At 54.9% G+C, this 16,667-nt stretch overlaps 8 protein-coding genes across 8 annotated transcripts; 2 read left to right on the top strand and 6 right to left on the bottom strand.

Annotated features, from left to right (window-relative positions):
* Positions 1-508: 508 nt before the first annotated feature.
* Positions 509-4,275, bottom strand: PG985_009632 (Vacuolar protein sorting-associated protein 4B; the record flags this gene model as incomplete). The annotated part of the gene is made up of 8 exons (XM_066829400.1): positions 509-1,014; positions 1,086-1,148; positions 1,211-1,366; positions 1,415-1,480; positions 1,540-1,707; positions 1,774-2,011; positions 2,074-2,999; positions 3,936-4,275. 8 exons carry the CDS (start codon positions 4,273-4,275, stop codon positions 509-511), a joined length of 2,463 nt encoding a protein of 820 aa, XP_066684312.1.
* Positions 4,276-5,461: 1,186 nt separating this feature from the next.
* On the bottom strand, positions 5,462-6,614 carry PG985_009631 (uncharacterized protein; the record flags this gene model as incomplete). The annotated part of the gene is made up of 3 exons (XM_066829399.1): positions 5,462-6,143; positions 6,243-6,529; positions 6,585-6,614. 3 exons carry the CDS (start codon positions 6,612-6,614, stop codon positions 5,462-5,464), a joined length of 999 nt encoding a protein of 332 aa, XP_066684311.1.
* Positions 6,615-7,113: 499 nt separating this feature from the next.
* PG985_009630 (protease inhibitor) lies at positions 7,114-7,717 on the bottom strand (the record flags this gene model as incomplete). The annotated part of the gene is made up of 2 exons (XM_066829398.1): positions 7,114-7,129; positions 7,443-7,717. The coding sequence occupies 2 exons, from the start codon at positions 7,715-7,717 to the stop codon at positions 7,114-7,116; spliced, it is 291 nt and encodes a 96-aa protein (XP_066684310.1).
* An 11-nt stretch (positions 7,718-7,728) lies between these two features.
* On the bottom strand, positions 7,729-8,673 carry PG985_009629 (uncharacterized protein; the record flags this gene model as incomplete). The annotated part of the gene is made up of 2 exons (XM_066829397.1): positions 7,729-8,586; positions 8,644-8,673. 2 exons carry the CDS (start codon positions 8,671-8,673, stop codon positions 7,729-7,731), a joined length of 888 nt encoding a protein of 295 aa, XP_066684309.1.
* A 358-nt stretch (positions 8,674-9,031) lies between these two features.
* Positions 9,032-10,552, bottom strand: PG985_009628 (ZPR1 zinc-finger domain-containing protein; the record flags this gene model as incomplete). Its single annotated transcript, XM_066829396.1, has 2 exons — positions 9,032-10,297; positions 10,370-10,552. 2 exons carry the CDS (start codon positions 10,550-10,552, stop codon positions 9,032-9,034), a joined length of 1,449 nt encoding a protein of 482 aa, XP_066684308.1.
* A 351-nt stretch (positions 10,553-10,903) lies between these two features.
* On the bottom strand, positions 10,904-11,533 carry PG985_009627 (uncharacterized protein; the record flags this gene model as incomplete). Its single annotated transcript, XM_066829395.1, has 1 exon — positions 10,904-11,533. One exon carries the CDS (start codon positions 11,531-11,533, stop codon positions 10,904-10,906), a length of 630 nt encoding a protein of 209 aa, XP_066684307.1.
* Positions 11,534-12,470: 937 nt separating this feature from the next.
* PG985_009626 (Arylesterase) lies at positions 12,471-13,615 on the top strand (the record flags this gene model as incomplete). The annotated part of the gene is made up of 2 exons (XM_066829394.1): positions 12,471-12,985; positions 13,063-13,615. The coding sequence occupies 2 exons, from the start codon at positions 12,471-12,473 to the stop codon at positions 13,613-13,615; spliced, it is 1,068 nt and encodes a 355-aa protein (XP_066684306.1).
* A 457-nt stretch (positions 13,616-14,072) lies between these two features.
* Positions 14,073-16,174, top strand: PG985_009625 (uncharacterized protein; the record flags this gene model as incomplete). Its single annotated transcript, XM_066829393.1, has 3 exons — positions 14,073-14,132; positions 14,211-15,723; positions 16,122-16,174. The coding sequence occupies 3 exons, from the start codon at positions 14,073-14,075 to the stop codon at positions 16,172-16,174; spliced, it is 1,626 nt and encodes a 541-aa protein (XP_066684305.1).
* Between the last annotated feature and the right edge of the window lie 493 nt (positions 16,175-16,667).

The following is a 16,667-nucleotide window of genomic DNA, read 5'->3' as shown; positions in this document are numbered from 1 at the left end:
ATGGGGTTGAGACGATCGCGAAATGACACTGTGCATGCTCGCCCCAAAACAGAACAAGTGCAGTTCCTGTCGCTGCCTACATGTAGAGTTGCATCATCATGATGCTTTCTTTTACGCTGCAGAATTTGCTAGAAAAAGTTCCAAGTTCTTCAGCTTTACTTTCAGTATCTAAAATAGCACCAAGATCTTACGCAGTTGTGCTGCAATGCAGCTCGGCTGGCTCTGGTAAGTAGACCTGTGCGATGCGGTAAGCTATTGGGGCCTGCAGGGTCCTGCTAGCGCCTGCCACCGATGTGTAGACCACACCACTTCCACCCCACTCTTTTATCGGCTTGGGCGTTGGTGTCTACGGCACTCACGCGAGCAGATCGATAGGTCCAGTATCTCCATGATGTAAGCGCGAAACGTCAGCTCTGTATTGCTTGCTACCAAATATGAGTATTCATTTTTCCTCTTGAGATCTTTTGATGAGCGATCCTCGATATCGTGTCTCTTTCAGGGTCGAGGCCTAAGGCTCGTCCACTCGTCTCCGTTTCCCGTGGGTGATGGAATCCATCTCCATGTTCTCCTCCCTTTGGCTCCGCGGCGCCGTGACCATCAGCCCCGTCTGCAACGCCTCGAGGGTAATTGGTTCCTTCTTGATGAAACACCACTTTGTCGCATTCTTCACCGCGTGCTTGATGTCGCGCCCGTTGACCCTCCAGGAAGCCAGATCCCGGAAATCCGCCTCTGCCAGGCGTATGTCATCAAGAGTCGAGTTTGGAGTTGGGCTCGGGATCGAAGCCGGGGTCACTGTCATATCGTCATTGATATCTTCGAATAATGGCGGTTGCTGGGTCGGCATCGGCAGCAGGTTTCGCCACAGCTGAAGCCGCGTCGCGAAGTCGAGGCAGGGGTATTCGAGATGGATGTCGAGGCGGGATATGATGGCGGGGTCCACGCCCTCGAGGAGGTTTGTGGTCATGAAGATGATGCCAGAATAGTACTCGAGCGTCGCCAGGAGGACTGGAAAGGCTATGTCAGCAGAGTGGCCGCGGAGCTAGTCTTTTGGCAACTGATGGACAGTCGGGAAAGAAAGCACCCACCGCAGCAGAGATCTTCACTAGCGTGTGTGTCCCGATCACGATCGCGGATCAAAGCATCGGCCTCTGGAGTTGAAGTCGTCAGAGTCAGAAGTCTTGGTTGGAAGTTTGGAAGCCGTATAGCTCACCATCTAGCAGCAGGACACCGTCCCATTCTTCGCACATACGATAAGCCTTCTGCAGCGAGGAACTCACTGTAGAAGGCTTTGAGCCCAATTTGCCCGCCTGTAGATGGTACAGAGGTTTCTTTACCTTGTCCGAGACTTGCGTATTGCTCAGCACAACTGAACCAGGGCTAAACAGACATAACATACTTGGTATGTGATACTTACCGGATTCCACGGTTAAAGTCTTTCCGGTACCGGTGGGACCACTCAAAAGGATTACAAGTCCCTTGCCTTAACATCCGGTCAGATTGGTCAGGTATCATAGGGGTGAAAGAGCAACGCGATCTTACCTTTACCAGCCACGAAGTCGCACCCAAGCGCCTGGGTCGTTTTGTGGGTTTCCACGAACGTTCGCACAATATCTTTGGTGGATTCGGGCAGTACGAGTTGGTCAAAGGCGGCATCATTCCAGGAAGTTGGTGACAGACCATCGATTGAAACGATCGCTGGCGAGACGGCTTGGTTAGCATGTCTCTGTGTTATCTCTCCTGGTATTGATGGGTGTCGAGTGACTATTTACCCACCCCAAATTTTCTCCTTCAAGTGGTAGGCCACTGTCGTTGGAGACATGAGCATCAGACACGTTCTGTTCGCTCCAATGACCTCCCGAAAAACGCCCTGTTCCTGGAGTGTAGGGCGTCGTCCTTGCGGGAACGGCCATCCCGAGCGATCGGGAATGTCTGGTGTCAATCGGGTCACGTTTCTCGCTACGGAGATATGGTTTTTGCCTTGGTAAACATCGACAACGACTCTCCCATTTGACTAGATGTACTTGCTTAGTGAGTGGGTAAATGGGAATTCAGCACCTTTGGATACTTGCTTACCTTGATATATAGCCACTCATCTACAACGTCGTATTCATCCTCGAGGTAGTACCTAAGTACCTGTCTGCGACCATGTGCTTGGCCATCATAGTCGAGCAACGAAATGTCCTGATATTCCAGAGCTTTCGCACCACGCTTGGCCAGACTCTCTTCCAGGGCCTTCTGCTCCGGATGGAAACGAAGAGGATAGGCTTCGAGCTCGTTGATGTTGCGGGTGCCAGTGAACTCTTTGAGCGTGATCTCGACTGATTCCCACCCAAAAATCGAGCCGTCGAAGGCCAGGGAACGGCATTCCAAACGCCAGTCTTGCAACTTCACAACCTCCAAAGCACGGTCGTGACCTCCATGTCGGCTGTACACAATCGCGCCCTTGGGGAACAATGCCCATATATTGGCGGCGTCAATCATGCCCTTGCTTTGGAGGTCTTTCATCTTCGGGCCCATTTCGCGGAACAGGCCATCCATGCAATCGACCAGTAGTTTCATATGTTGCTTTTCTTCACCTCCGTCTTCCAGTTGACCAAATATGTCGCGGATGCGCGAGTACCCGAAGAAAAGCGACTTGAACGGTGCCCCCACGACCATGGCGTCGGTGGGGTATGTAGCCCCCAGGTCCGTAAGGAGAGGTCGGATCAGCTTCCGGATCAAGGGGCTTTGGATGTCGACGGACTCGATGGTGTAATCGTTGAGCCCGCGGACTGTGGTGGAGGTGCGGCTTTTGCATCTGTACAAGATAATGGCTGCGCCAATGTACTTTTGCTTGATTTCGGGGGGTACTTCGTCTGGCTCATCTTCGACCCAGTTCTTGCAGCAGATGCAGGTCGGGGGACCTTCATAGAAGGTTTGGACGAAGACCCCCTCCCCGTCCAACCCTCCGGGACTGTGATGTTTGGCAACGAAGGGCAGGTCGGAAGGACTGTTGGGGTCTGCGGGAAAACGTAGGACGTGCCGCTGGTCCCTGTGGCAAACACATTGCCCTGCGGATTGGTTGAATTGAAGTTGTAAGCTAGGTACCAATGTTGCGTTAGACTCTGAGTATTGTCGAGAGGTCAAGACACTAAAGACCCAGAACCATTCCAACTTACCCATTTCACGTGAAGTAGATCTGGAAATTCAACACCGTTGATGAGTAAGGCACGGCTCGCCAATAATTTGTCTGAAAGGTGGAAGACGGGATAATCAAGGAAACGATTGATGTATCCCGAAGATAATAAACTATGGTGCACTCCCCCGAACTGATGTTGCAACTTGCGAACTACTTAATTACGACTACTCATCGCTCATGCTCAAGGCAACACTTGCCTTGTCAAACCACATATGGATACCTGGCTGCAGACTCGCTTAACTGGACGGCAATTTACAAGATTCAAGCTGCCGTGCAACAATATTTGAAACTACCGTTAGGGACGTCGCAGTTTGCACTGTCGGGCCATTGGTCGTTCGGGGTAACACAAGTCTGGCGTCTCCCCCCATTTGCAAACACGTTTGATCTCGAGCTTGTTACGTATGCATCCATGGTTTGAGTGTGACGATACGTTAACACTACTCGGAAACATACACGGAATGAGAAAATAAAACCGCCCAACACCCTACTCCCCGTACGCCGCCACGGAATGCATCAGTAACCGACCGCCAAATTGAACACACATCCTGTCGTCCCACCGACTCATCCCGAAACCACGCGCCCAAGCCCGAAGGCCTCCTTTGTATGATGACCCCGTCCTAATCCGCCTTGCAAGTCTCGTCCCTCCCCTTCATGCAATCCGAAATATAATTGACCGTCGTCCGACAAGCCAACTTCGACCCGTCCGCGCGCCACTGGTCCCAGTGTTTCGAGCCGCACTTGGCCGCCCCGTTCTTACGAAGGTCCTGGTAGTCGCCCCAGAGCTGGTTGCCCGAGCGGCGGCACTCGGCGTCGCCCTCGACCGACACGTGGCAGCCGGCGGCGACGGTGGTGCCCTGCGCGCCCGCGCCCGAGCACGCGCCCGCGCACTGGTTGTACACGCTGGGCCGGTACCGGTAGGCGTCGTCCTTGATCAGGAAGTTGTTGACGGCCTCGTCGCAGTACTTCACCTGCATGGCGCCGCACATGCCGGAGCCCTTGCGGTCGTAGGTGTCGCGGCTCGTCAGGGGCAGGGTGGAGGCGCTGGCGCCCGCGGCGAGGAGGGGGCCGAGGGTGAGGAGGGTGGTGGTGAAGTGCATGGTGCCTTGGATTGGGCGAAAAGAAGAAAAAAAGATTCTGTTGGCGGCGAAGGAGAATGGGCGTGATGATTGATCGTGTGGAAGAGGCCAATCGCAGAGTGTCGTTGGTGCCGGTTATTGGGTGTAAGTGGCGATGGTGTTAGACGATGCGAGAGCTGTTGATGTTGATGATTGATTTCCTGGTAATGTGCAGGACGTAGATCTCGACTATATACATGATGAGAATTTTAGGCACCTGTATTTCACTTGGCTACTCACCATCAACTATCTCGACGTCCATTTGAGATACAGTAACGTATGAATGCTATATTGCACGTAGTAAGCACTGCCTCTATACGGTTTCAACTGCGTACAGTAATTGCCGACTCAGCGCTGCCATGCTGCAAGACCTTGTGGGGTCGGCGCCCATTGCGGACGACTAGACGAACTACCATTGAGTAAAATCGCATGGTCTCCCGCAACGCTAGCGGCTGGCAAGTCTATTTTGAGAATATGTCAGTGTAGACATGGGCTTGTAGTCTGATACATTGTCGATCATTCATAATTGGTTGAAAGGTAGGTGATGATATTGTTGGTCTGGTTCGAGGCCAAGATGCATGCGCACTAGATTGGCCAGCGTAAGCGCTTAGTTTAGCAGGTTAGCAGCTCGTAGGTAGGCCCTGTGTGTGCAAAAGAGCAAACCGCTGTAGCGCTTCTTCGCTGAAAAGAAAGTCTACCCAATCACTTCCGCTCCAACATGTTGGCCAATCCATTTCACGAGCTACACAGTGAAGAATCCCGGTAGATACTTTAGATGCAACGACATTACGCACTGCAATTAGATTCTTGATATATAAGTACTCCTTGAATCAATGGCACTCACGCATTCGGGGAATGAGGCCCAAGAGGCAGCTCGGTTGGCTGTCGCTCGGATCTATCTAGCCGCTGTTCAGCCATGACAGCATTGAGCATATCTATCACAGTCGCCCAAACCAGACTACCCGCGATAACTTCGTTGCCCTGGACAATCCCATTTTTAATCTACTCATCTCAGCTGGAGCGTCGTCGCTCCTCTTCCTCTCGTAGTTTAGCAGCATGTCGGTGAGCATACGGGTATTGGGTTTCGTCGAACATGGGACGTCCTGCTGCTGCCCTCGTCGCGTTGACTTGGTATTGCAGCAGCCCAAATGCGTCCAAGTCCTCCGTTCTAGTGGGTTATGATTGGCGGAGGGTCATCATCGTATTCCCATGCGCCGTCCACGCCGAGGTACAATTCCGCGCTGGTACCGTGAACTGAGTACATGCACGTGTGCATCTGAAAGTTGAACAGTATTGATGGCTCGATGCGCGCTACCGCTTGTAGAACTTGCTCCCAGGTTCCGGATTTGAACTCAACCTCGAGTAACAGAACCGACTCGAGAGTATCCCGGCTCCCGCCGATCAGTCTCATCAAGTTTGCCGGCGAAATAGTCGTCCCCTGAAGCTTGAGTGATCTGAGGCGCCACGAACGGGGAGCAGCCAGGCCGTCCAGATCCACGGCTTCACAGCTACCCAGGTCCAGAGACTGAAGGTTTTCAGCCAACGCCACCAACTCGATGACATTCCCAACACATTCCCTGTTCGAAGGGGCGTCGTACCAATGTCTCTGGGGGTAAGGCCAGTCTATCTGGCTCTTCGACTCTGTCAAGTGGATTCCCAGATGTCGCAAACGTCGAAAAACCTCTGCAATGTGATTGCGCGATGGGCGCGATTCGTCGTGGAGCAATCGAGCCAGATCATGTGCAAATGGGTAGTTGATATGGAGTTCCTGCAGCTTTGGAAGATCTAGATCCAGCAGAGCCACGCTCAATGTTTTGAGGACAGGCTGGAGGATCCGGGTGTCCGCCGGGCTATGAACGAAGCCCAGAGCTGTCAGGTTCGGAAGTCTGGCAAGGCAAGGGGGCAGAAGCCCAGCCACATGCTCCGTGTGCCGGGAAAGTGTCGAGTACTAGGGTAGATCATCCGGTCTCGCGATGCCGAAATCGACACGCCGAACGCAACCGGCGAGACGACTCGTGGAAATCTGCAGTAGTCTCGACATCTCCTTCAACGCTTCGATCGACGAAACGACATCGACACGCCGGAAGAGCAGCGGGGTAGCGCAGCCGCAGCATTTCTTACTGACCAAGCGTAGGCTTGCTAGATCATGGAGTTGACGCGGGTTGGGTTTTGCAGGGTTAAACATGATCTCGTCGCCGGGGCAGACACAGTCGTCTGCAACGAGATAGGATGTGATCTTCAGATTAAATATCAACGTTATGTCCTGTATCTAAGATTCGTGGCAGACCTACCTCGCAGATCAGTTCGACTGGAAGTTGCATCTTTACCCTGTAGCTAAGCTTTTAAGAGACTCGATCAGGCAACAAGCACAAGAAATCGACGAACACGATACAATTTGCTCGGAGTGAGAGCATGAATCTGTATGCAGTCTAGTATCTGCACGCGGGCATCATCGAATCCAAGCCTGCCATAGATAAGAAAATCGATTCTCCTTCTTGTCTGCCTTTGAGGGGTGACTGTCAACTCATGCCTGTTTGGTTTGTTTGTTGTTTTGTTTGTTTTGAGGGGAGGGGAGGGGGGTTGGGACGTGATGCGGGAAGCGGCAGTACAGCGTCGTATCGGCTACCTCCCGCACCTATGTCATATCGCCTGCAGAATTTGGTATTACCAGTAACATATATATTGCCATTGCAGACTCGCCCTATAGCTTACGCCAATCAGCACTCCCTATGCCGGGAGCGGCGGCACCTGGCCCTGACCGAGAATGCAACCGCAATGATACCCTGCAAAAAGACATCGTCATGATGTCTGGTTCATTTCTCATCCCATGCAGCATCTGGGCGGAGCGCGGCGACGTCTAGCAAACGATTGGACCATCCCCGCCGATGTACCGGGGTGATGCAGCTTAGATGGCCCAAGAAGCATCACTACTGTCCACCTATCCCCTTGATAGCGAAAACGCTGCTCCCGCCAGATGATGCTGTACTGTACATATCAGTCCGTTGAATAGGATAATCAGTTGGATAATCCAGCCTGTTAATCATCCACGAGAAATGCAGTACGAAAAGCAGCGCTATCGCCATCAATGAGATATGTCGTCTAAGAAACTTACCGCCGCCATCCAGCCAGAGCTTCATGGAGGAGGTAACGGATCCGGAAGCGTCCCATCCGCCAACATCCTCTCGTAAGCTCGTTGTTCCTCCCGGTAGCCCACATAGCGGCGGATATACCGATACGTAGTCTCGTCGATCGCGCGCAGCCCCGCGGCCGCCCTGTGCTCGTTGACCTGAAACTGCACCAGCCCGAGCGCGTCGAAGTCGGCCCAGTGGCAGGTCTCGATCGGGTCGGGATCGTCCGGCTCCGGCACGTAGGTCGCGCGCAGCGCCCGGCTGGGCCCGGTCCTCGAGTAGCCGCACGACTCCATGTGGAAGCCGGTCAGTCCACGTCTCTCAGCTGGATGGACTCCAACGAGTCCCGGCTGGTGCCGATGACCTCCTCAAGCTTTTCCGACGGGGACTCCATATGCCCGAGGGCGAGGGAGCGGAGGCGCCACGCGGTTGGGATGTGGAAGTTGGCCAGAGTCACTGTTTCCGTGCTGCTAATGGCTAGCGACTGCAGCGCTTGGGCGGCCCCTAGTATGTCGCGGAAGCTGCGGAGGTACAGTATTCGTTGAAATGGACGCCTGGTCGGCGCTTCCTGTATGTGGAGACCTAGGTGTCGGAGACGACCAACCAGCGGCCAGATACGGTGTCCCGACGAAGGTGCCTCGCCGGCGAGCAGCTGGGTAAAGACTCCGGCGGTAGGGAAGCCCAGATCCAGTTCCCGGGGCTGTGGGAGGTCTACGTCGACCAAGCTCGTCTTCAACGAATTGATCAGCGACTTGTTGATTTCGGGCGAGAGTTCACCACCGACATACGACGACGTGCCACCGACGAAGTCAAGAGAACTCAGTTTTGGAAGACGCCCCAGACAAGGAGCCAAGAGCTCAGCAAGATCCTCGGCACATCGGGCATTCTCTGCCCGATCTGAAGATGCGCTGCGACCGGTCCCGAGATCAACGTGCCGCACATATCCTGCGTACGGACTGGTCGACACATCGCGCAGACGCGAGATCTTACCCACCGTCGCATCGATGTGCCGGAAAAGCAGCGGCGTAGCGCAACGGCAAAAGACCTTATTGGCCAAGCGCAGGCAGGCCAGGCTCGCGCGGCCTTCGGGGTCCGTCTTCTCGCGGCGAGGCTTAATCTCGTCGCCGGGCAGGATGCGGCTGGAAGCCTCGGCGTAGAATGTGATCTTCGGAGTATCAGCTTTCAAGTGGTGGAAGACGACAATGGTTCACAGCACACGTACTTCGTCGATCAGTTCAGGAGGAAGTTCCATCTGTACCTATCTTTGATCATATATCCTCGAGCAGAACAACTATATATGTGCAACATTCAAGGAAACTCAATGTGTTTTCGATCAGGCGCGCTTGGAATTATGGATGTGCTGATATGTAGGAACGTCAATCTCCAAATCAGCCTGAGTACAAGTCGGGAGAAATAAGCCAGAAGCGGATGTGGGGGTTGGCCAATAAGAGATCTGGAGATGTGTCACTGAAACAAGTTAATGTAGAGGATGACCAAGATGCATGCATGTAACTGCAAAGGAGATCTATTTTGGTATCTATCATCATCAAACCGTATCTACAACTACTTTTTTCGTGTCATTCAGTCCGCCCCTAGACAATCTCACAACATCATGATGTCTTAGCAGCATCCTCGCCATTTGTCTTCGCTTCCGCCGCCGCATCCTCCTCGTAGCCCTCGGTCTTCATGTCTAACAAACCAAGATCCTCCTCCTCCTCGTGCGTCCGCGTGTAGTCCTCGCTCGTGATCTGCGGGTCGTCCTGGTCGGGGTCGACCAGCTTCTGGACGTAGCTCGAGGCCAGGGGATCCGTCAGGATGATGGTGAACTTCTTCTCGCCCTTGATGGCGGCGTCCAGCCCGCTGAAGAACTCGTCCCACTTCGACTTCTCGCCGCTGGCCAGCGAGTCGCCGCTCTCGCCCGACTGGAAGATCTGGTTGTGCAGGTCGGTCCGGACTTGGGTCAGGAGGCCCTCGACCGTGGTGAAGCGACCGCCCAGTGTACCGGGGTTAACGTGAAGGCTGAGCTCCGGGCACTCGAGCGCACAGCTTTCGCTCTTCAGGATATCTCTTGCCAGATCCACCGATTCATCCACCTTGAGCGTAATCTTCTTGCCCAGTTCCGGGATCTCTCCTCCCGTCTTGACGTCGTTTGACTTGTAACCACAGTCTTCGCATGCCGTTGACATCAACACAACAGCCTTGAAATGTGGGATGTCGACCATCTTCATGTTGGTGGTGCAAGGGTGCATGCATCCAGGGCATGTGGCCGGGAAGGAGTAGACTGTGTCGGGAATGATGTTGTCCTCGGGGCTTGTGGTGGTAGCGTCAATGACGTTGGGGTCCTGCGCCGCAAGTCCCAGGGCAGCGTTTTGCTCCGGTGTCCGCAAGTAGTCGCGCTTGTACCACTTCCCTACGCCATCCTTGATATCGGGCGAGATCCAGGAGTTGCCGGATGGGTCGTCCAGCGACACACGGAAGGGGAAGCTCTTGCCGGCAAGCATGTCACGACCCTTGGTGATGATTTCGGCAATCTTGCCGTGAATCTCCGGGGCCTGCTCTTTGCGCGCCTCTTGGCCCAGCTCCAGGTCATCAATGATGGTCGACAGGAGACCCTCGACATTTGTGAGCTGTCCGCGGCCGGCGGGAACCTCGACATCGAGCTCGATGAATTTGACGACGGCGTTATCAGACTTGACCACGGTTCGGGCGAAGTCCTCCGCATCGTTGAGTCGCAGTTCGTACCGAGATCCCCGGGGCTGGATGGTGCCGGCGGCTTGGATTTCGGTGTTGGCGAAGTGGCAGTGCTCGCAGGAGAAGGACATGATGATGACCTCGCGGAAGTAGGGGATCATGGTCAGCATCATTCGCGTCATGCCCTGGGCCGATAGATGTTAGCGCATGGATAAAAACAGACAGTATGGATAAAGTAAGTGGTGTATCCTGCTTACATTCTCGTGGCAGTTCATGCAGAGCGACTCAATCTCCTCGACGACCTTGCCATCGTCTTCGCCATTTTCTTGCCCCGCGCCGTTAGTCTGGCCCGTCTGGCTCGCCTTTTGCCCAATGGTCTCGAAGAACTCGGCCGAGGAGAGGGTCTTGGTCGTCGCGTCTTGGCTATCGTTTGCCGACATCTTGAATGTTTTCAAACTCGTTGTCCGTATGGCAGAGAAATGTGAATACCTAACAAAATAGGTTGGGCTGCGGGCTTGTCGCAAAGTGACTCTTAAATGTTTGGAGGGGTTATGTTTTCGCAGCATCGAAAATTTTGGAGGGGCACATTAGTGCGTCCGCGGGGTCGCCAAGAGCCTGATGACATAGCCCAACCAGCTGGGGTCCAGAATGTTCCATACTGTTAGCGGCCAGAGCCTGCAGCCATTTCAGGATCCCATCCAGGCAGGGTAACACTGGATCGAATTTTGATACAGATCCATCCTCAAAATGCCATGTTGCCGTGCCATTCGAGCCGGCGTGCAGAGAGGACATCATTTCTTCATGAAATCAGCCAGGCTAAGTCCAAGCCCCACTTTGGGAGCAGATGAGGAGGCTTGCGACTGAAGCAGAGCCTGCAGGCCCTGTTTTCGGTTTTTAGCTCTCTTCTTGCTGCTGGCGTTGGCGGACGGCGGCGCCTTGACTGGCTCGCTGGGCTGAGGCGCATTCGCCTTTGCGCCGGGAGCGGTCGGGAGACCTGGTGTTGTCGCGGTACTTGGTTTTGCCTTTGCTCTCCGTGGAATTGCCGGGGGTGGCGGGAAATCGAGCTTTGTGTAGCGATCGCACATCTGGCAGGTTATGACTTTACGAATGCCCGCCACGCGACCAGATCTTTTCGCGTCTGGTTTCGCGGCCACTGCTGCTGCCCCTTTCCTGCTGCGGCGTTTGCGAATAGCCTTGTCCGTTTCCAGCTTCAGTGCATCGCCAGCGCCGGGAACCATTATGTGACCGCACGAGCCGCATGTATGCTCTCTCTGTCGGTCTGATAGCTCCAGGTTGTTCTCAAACATGAAAGCATTCCTCTTGGCCATGATATGTGCTGAAGTTTCCGGCGCCGTCTGGGCCAGCAAATGAGCCGCGTCCGTCAAAAAACGCAGGCTCGGTTCAAGAGTCTCCTTCTCCATGGTGAATGTGTTTGGTCTTTGCCCAACCAAACTGGCGAAGACAGGAAATGATGATGGGATCGGGGAGCTCTGGACGTTGCGATAACACCTTGATATGAGAAAAAGGAATGAGTTTGAGGCTGCACAGTTTAGCGGTGGTCAGGGCGCGACAAGATAAAGACCCACTGTAAACCGTTTATGTTCAATGGGCGGCCACCTACGGAATTTGGATCATCAGTGAGAAGGACAAGACGTACATGTTTGGTCCTTACAAAATCTTTACATTACGACATGAACGTGACAACCTCGGGAGATAATAATCCCCGGCGTATCTGGTAGCATCTCAAAGGCGTGCGCCCATGGTCGCTCTTTGATGTCTTGCCCTACGACAAGCACCGTGTCAAGTCGACTCGAAAATGAGGCATTACGTGTCAATCGCAAGCTTACCTACAATCTGGCATAGCACACGCTCGTTGGATGTTTAGCGCCGGCATGGCTGAAGACTAGGAGCTCCTGAAATGCAGGCAATACCAATGGGAAAGCTGAAAAGCCGGGTGACTCAGTCAGCCACAGAGTGCATATGCAGTATCACCAAAGGTCCCGATGAGTGTTCGGTGTAGGCCATTGCGAAGGGGCAATCCTATGAAATCTACGGCTGGAATGCCGATTCCATACTTGCGCTTGCGATCCCTAAACATTCCGTCATCGCGACGAGGAGTCACCCGAAGAAATACCTTCGGGCTAACAAAGCCATTGTCGGGTGAGGCCGGTAGCTGAACTTTAGGGCTAATTAAGGACTGTCAATTATATTGCCTTCAAAAGAATACATATATATAAGCAGTTCGTCTCCCTAGCTGAGGCAACGAGATAGCACCAAGTTATTGTTATTCAATAACGCACACTGTCAAGGTTGGTCTCCATCGAGCAATCGGACTGGTATACAGCATCGGTTACCATTATGTTCAATTTGAACTTCTGTCTGTCTTATGATTGGATCTACTGGACGCGGCCGACCGGTCCGCCCTCTACGTTACCGGCCGGCATTGAGCGCACCTTCGTCGAGACGCCCCAAGGCAAGCTCGAGCTGCTCTGCGCCAAGCCGCCCAACCAGCCCGCCAAAACCACCAACCCCGTCGTCGTCTTCGCGCACGGCGGCATGGGCTGCGCCCGCGTCTGGACGCCCTACATGCTCTACCTGGCGCGGCGCGGCGTCACGAGCTACGCCGTCTCCACGCGCGGCCACGGCGAGAGCTGGCACCCGTCCTTCCTGCGCATGCTCTACCTGACGACGAAGCGGGACCTCGGCGACGACCTCGTGGCGGGCATCAAGGAGGTGCAGGCGCGTTCGGGCGGCGGCGAGGTCGTCTTGGTAGGCCACTCTAGCGGGGGCGGCTTGAGCCAATTCCTTCTCAGTGAGGGCAATGTCCGGGTCAAGGGGCTGGGTCTGCTCGGGGCAGTACCCGGCACCGGATCGTAAGTACACACGCGCCATTCATAGATATGCCTTAGTTAGCATTTGCAAGCAATGAGTGGCTGACACTGCCAAATAGATTCAAGGTTTACTTCAACTGGGCTTGCTTCGATCCCTGGTTCGCCATCCGCATGATCTTCCACGGATGGCACTCCAACTCACCCTTATCGCACCCGTTCTTGACAAGGCGGGCCTTCTTCAGCGAGGAGTACCCCGAGGACGATTTGCTGGAGTTCCAGCGGCACCTGAATCGCTACGAGAGCTTCTGGTGGCCGATGGGCATGCTGGCTCCCTTTGTCGACGCCCGAAAGCTTCTGGGCAACATCCTCGGCTGGAACAGGAGCAGCGACAGGATCCTGATCATGGCCGGCACCGGCGATAAGCTGATGACGCGAGACGTCCAGATCAAGGCCGCCGAGACGTACCGCGGCGCCATATGGGCTTCGATGAGGGCGAAGAAGCTCGAAGCCAACAGTGCACCGGTCAAGGAGCTGAAAGGCGATGGTGGGGAGGACAACAGCGGACAGGGCATCAGACTGGCCTGGGTGCCCGGTGCTGGACACCATGTGCAGAACGATGTGCAATGGAAAGTCGGAGCCGCCAAGCTGTTTGCATGGCTGGAGCAGCTCTAGAAGGGAGTTGCATTTCATTCGTCGTCGTTTGTCTGATACCTACCTGCACAGCATGCATTGTAATTCTCTCCACTTCGACAGGGCAGCCTTTTGCCCAGATATGCTCAATACCCTGGACTATTCTTAATGAAAAGATGAAGTCGTGCATGAGAATTTGCATTGCATACAGTGTGTATCACGTCTGAGGAAGGAGTCATTCGTGAGTCACCCAAGCCCCTGTCTGCCGTACTCTCAGTGCTTTGCAGTAGCGTACCTGCTTGATGAAATAAACCGCCCATGAAACAGGAGTTGTAAGCATCCGCACGGGCCACATCTCAGCACTCGCTAAATCAGCACCGTTGCACCGCTACCGATTGAATTGACCCACTGTAGTCGAACATTGGTTGTTGAAATAGAGGAAGGGCCTGTCCCATCAGCATCTCTTGTTTACCTTGTCCGCCAACTTCAACCATCCAACATGGCGAGTCAAAAAATTCTGCAGGAGATAGGTGGTCTCCGTGTGGCATTTGAGGGTTGTGTAAGCACTGAAATATCCCAATTGCATGCAATGAATGCATGACGCAGGTACCAATTTGATACTGACCTTTTCATCCAGGGCCATGGCACACTCGATGCCATCTACGCGGCCACACAGCATGCCGCCAAGGTCCGGGGATGGTCCAAGGTCGACCTCCTGATCATCGGCGGCGACTTCCAGGCCGTGCGCAACGTGGCCGACATCACGGTCATGTCGGTGCCCACCAAGTACCGGCAGCTGGGCGACTTCCCCAAGTACTACCGCGGCACCGCCAAGGCGCCCATCCTGACCCTGTTCATCGGCGGCAACCACGAGGCCGCCTCGCACCTGTGGGAGCTGTACTACGGCGGCTGGGTCGCGCCCAACATCTACTACATGGGCGCCGCCAACGTGCTGCGCTGCGGCCCGCTGCGCATCGCCGGCATGAGCGGCATCTGGAAGGGCTACAACTACAACCGCCCCCACATCGAGCGCCTGCCATTCAACAGCGACGACATCAAGAGCTTCTACCACATCCGCGAGATCGACGTGCGCAAGCTCCTCCAGATCCGCGAGCAGGTCGACCTGGGCGTCAGCCACGACTGGCCCCGCGCCATCGAGCGCCACGGCAACGAGGCGGCCCTGTTCCGCGAGAAGCCCTTCTTCGCCAATGAGTCGCGGGACGGCACGCTGGGCAGTTTGGCGGCGACGTACGTCCTCGACCGGCTCCGACCGTCGTACTGGCTGTCCGCGCACATGCATTGCAAGTTTACCGCCATCAAGACGTTCGATGCGCCCGACGCAGCAGCCGGCCCAGCCACGGGCACAGAGCCTTCTCAACCAGCAGCAGTAGAGCCGGTGGTGGCTGCGGAACCCGCTGCGAACCCGGACGAGATTGATCTAGATATGGATGACGAGGACGACAGTGCAGAGCCTCCGAAACCCGCGACCGAAGCCCCGAAGCCACAGGCGGAAGAAGCAAAGCCCAGTGACACAATTACTACTACCAGCAGCATAGTACCGGATGAGCTGAGAGCCCAACTGCCCGCGGCCTTTGCCCGGCCAACCCACAAGCCCAAGACCATACCCGGACAACCTGTCCCACCCACCATCACCAATACCACGACCCGCTTCATCGCCCTCGACAAAGCCGTCCCGGGCAAGAAGTTCCTCCAGCTCTCGTACCTCACGCCCACGAACCCCGCCCCCGCCGACGCAGAGGCAGCGGCGACGACCCCCGACAGCGAGCCCAAGTTCACCTACGACCCCGAGTGGCTCGCCATCACGCGCGTCTTCCACCAGTACCTCGCCTTCGGCCACGAGGACCGCGAGAACGCCAAGTTGCCGCCGGATCTGGGCGAGGCCGTGTATGCGCCCCTGATCGACGCGGAGCGCGCCTGGGTCGACGAGCACGTGGTCAAGGCCGGCAAGCTGGACGTGCCGTACAACTTCGAAATCACGGCGCCGCCGCTGGCCGAGGACGAGCCGGTGCCCGATCTGAACCACGCCAACATACAGCCCCAAGAGTACACGAGCCCGCAGACGGCGGCGTTTTGCGAGCTGCTGGGGCTGCCGACCTTGTGGGACGCGACGGACAAGGAGCGGAATCTGCGTAGGCACCAGGGGCCGGCGCCGTCGATGCCGCGCAAGGATAGGGATGGGGCCCGTGGTGGAGGGGGACGCGGTGGTGGCTTTGGGGGAGGACGGGGCCGGGGACGAGGGGGAGGAGGTCGTGGGCAGGGGAGGGGGCGTGGTGGACGGTACTGAATTGATACCCCAGTTGACAATGTATGAACTTATTTAAGAGCTACGAGATGAAAAGTGGTGTATTCTGACTCGTTAACTTACATCTGTCGCATTGATCCAATTGATATGATAGTATTGGTCCGATGATCTTCGAGCTGTCCAGGGCGTATGCATCTTTTGCTGCATTCAGGCTGTCTTTAGACGGCCACCAATCTCCTTGGTCCACTTTTGTCCATCAAAACCACAACTTCCAAATAACTACAGGTCGCACACAAGAGACAGTCAATCCAGCCAGACTGGTGGCGATCATGATTTAGAGGTGTTTTTCTGATGTGCGCACAATTGCAAAGAAATATAGTACCTCAAAAACAATCCGATTCCCATCACCGCGCGCCATGTATGCTTTCAAGGCTTGTGTAGTGTAGTGGCTATCACTCCAGATTCTGATCCATAAGCCATCATTATTCTGGCAACCCCTGTTCGATCCAGGGCACGAGCTGTTATTTTTGCATTTTCTGCATCTTTTCCTTTCGCCCGGCCTCAGGCTTCTTTTTCGCATATGTGGTTGGTTTTTGTCGCAATTGGCGACGGTGAGGTGTTGACATGCGTGCATGAGGACGGTGCATCCTTTCAGCCTTTTGATTTGGAGCAATCCATGCAGAGGTGCATGAGGGTGTTGCCCAATCCCAAATAGACCATCCATACTAGGTAAAGATATCACAGTCAGTGCCAAAATTCGCGTTCCCTCTCCTTTCGATTTTTTCCCCCCTCTCTCTATCTCCTTTATCTTCTTTCTTCTTGTCATTAGAT

The sequence above is a fragment of the Apiospora marii genome, assembly GCF_038362585.1.
Source record: "Apiospora marii strain CBS 49790 chromosome Unknown utg000005l_segment0_segment0, whole genome shotgun sequence".
In the NCBI taxonomy this organism is placed as follows: domain Eukaryota; kingdom Fungi; phylum Ascomycota; class Sordariomycetes; order Amphisphaeriales; family Apiosporaceae; genus Apiospora; species Apiospora marii.
The sequence above is the reverse complement of the archived record's forward strand: the minus strand, read 5'-3'. Positions and strand labels throughout refer to the sequence as shown.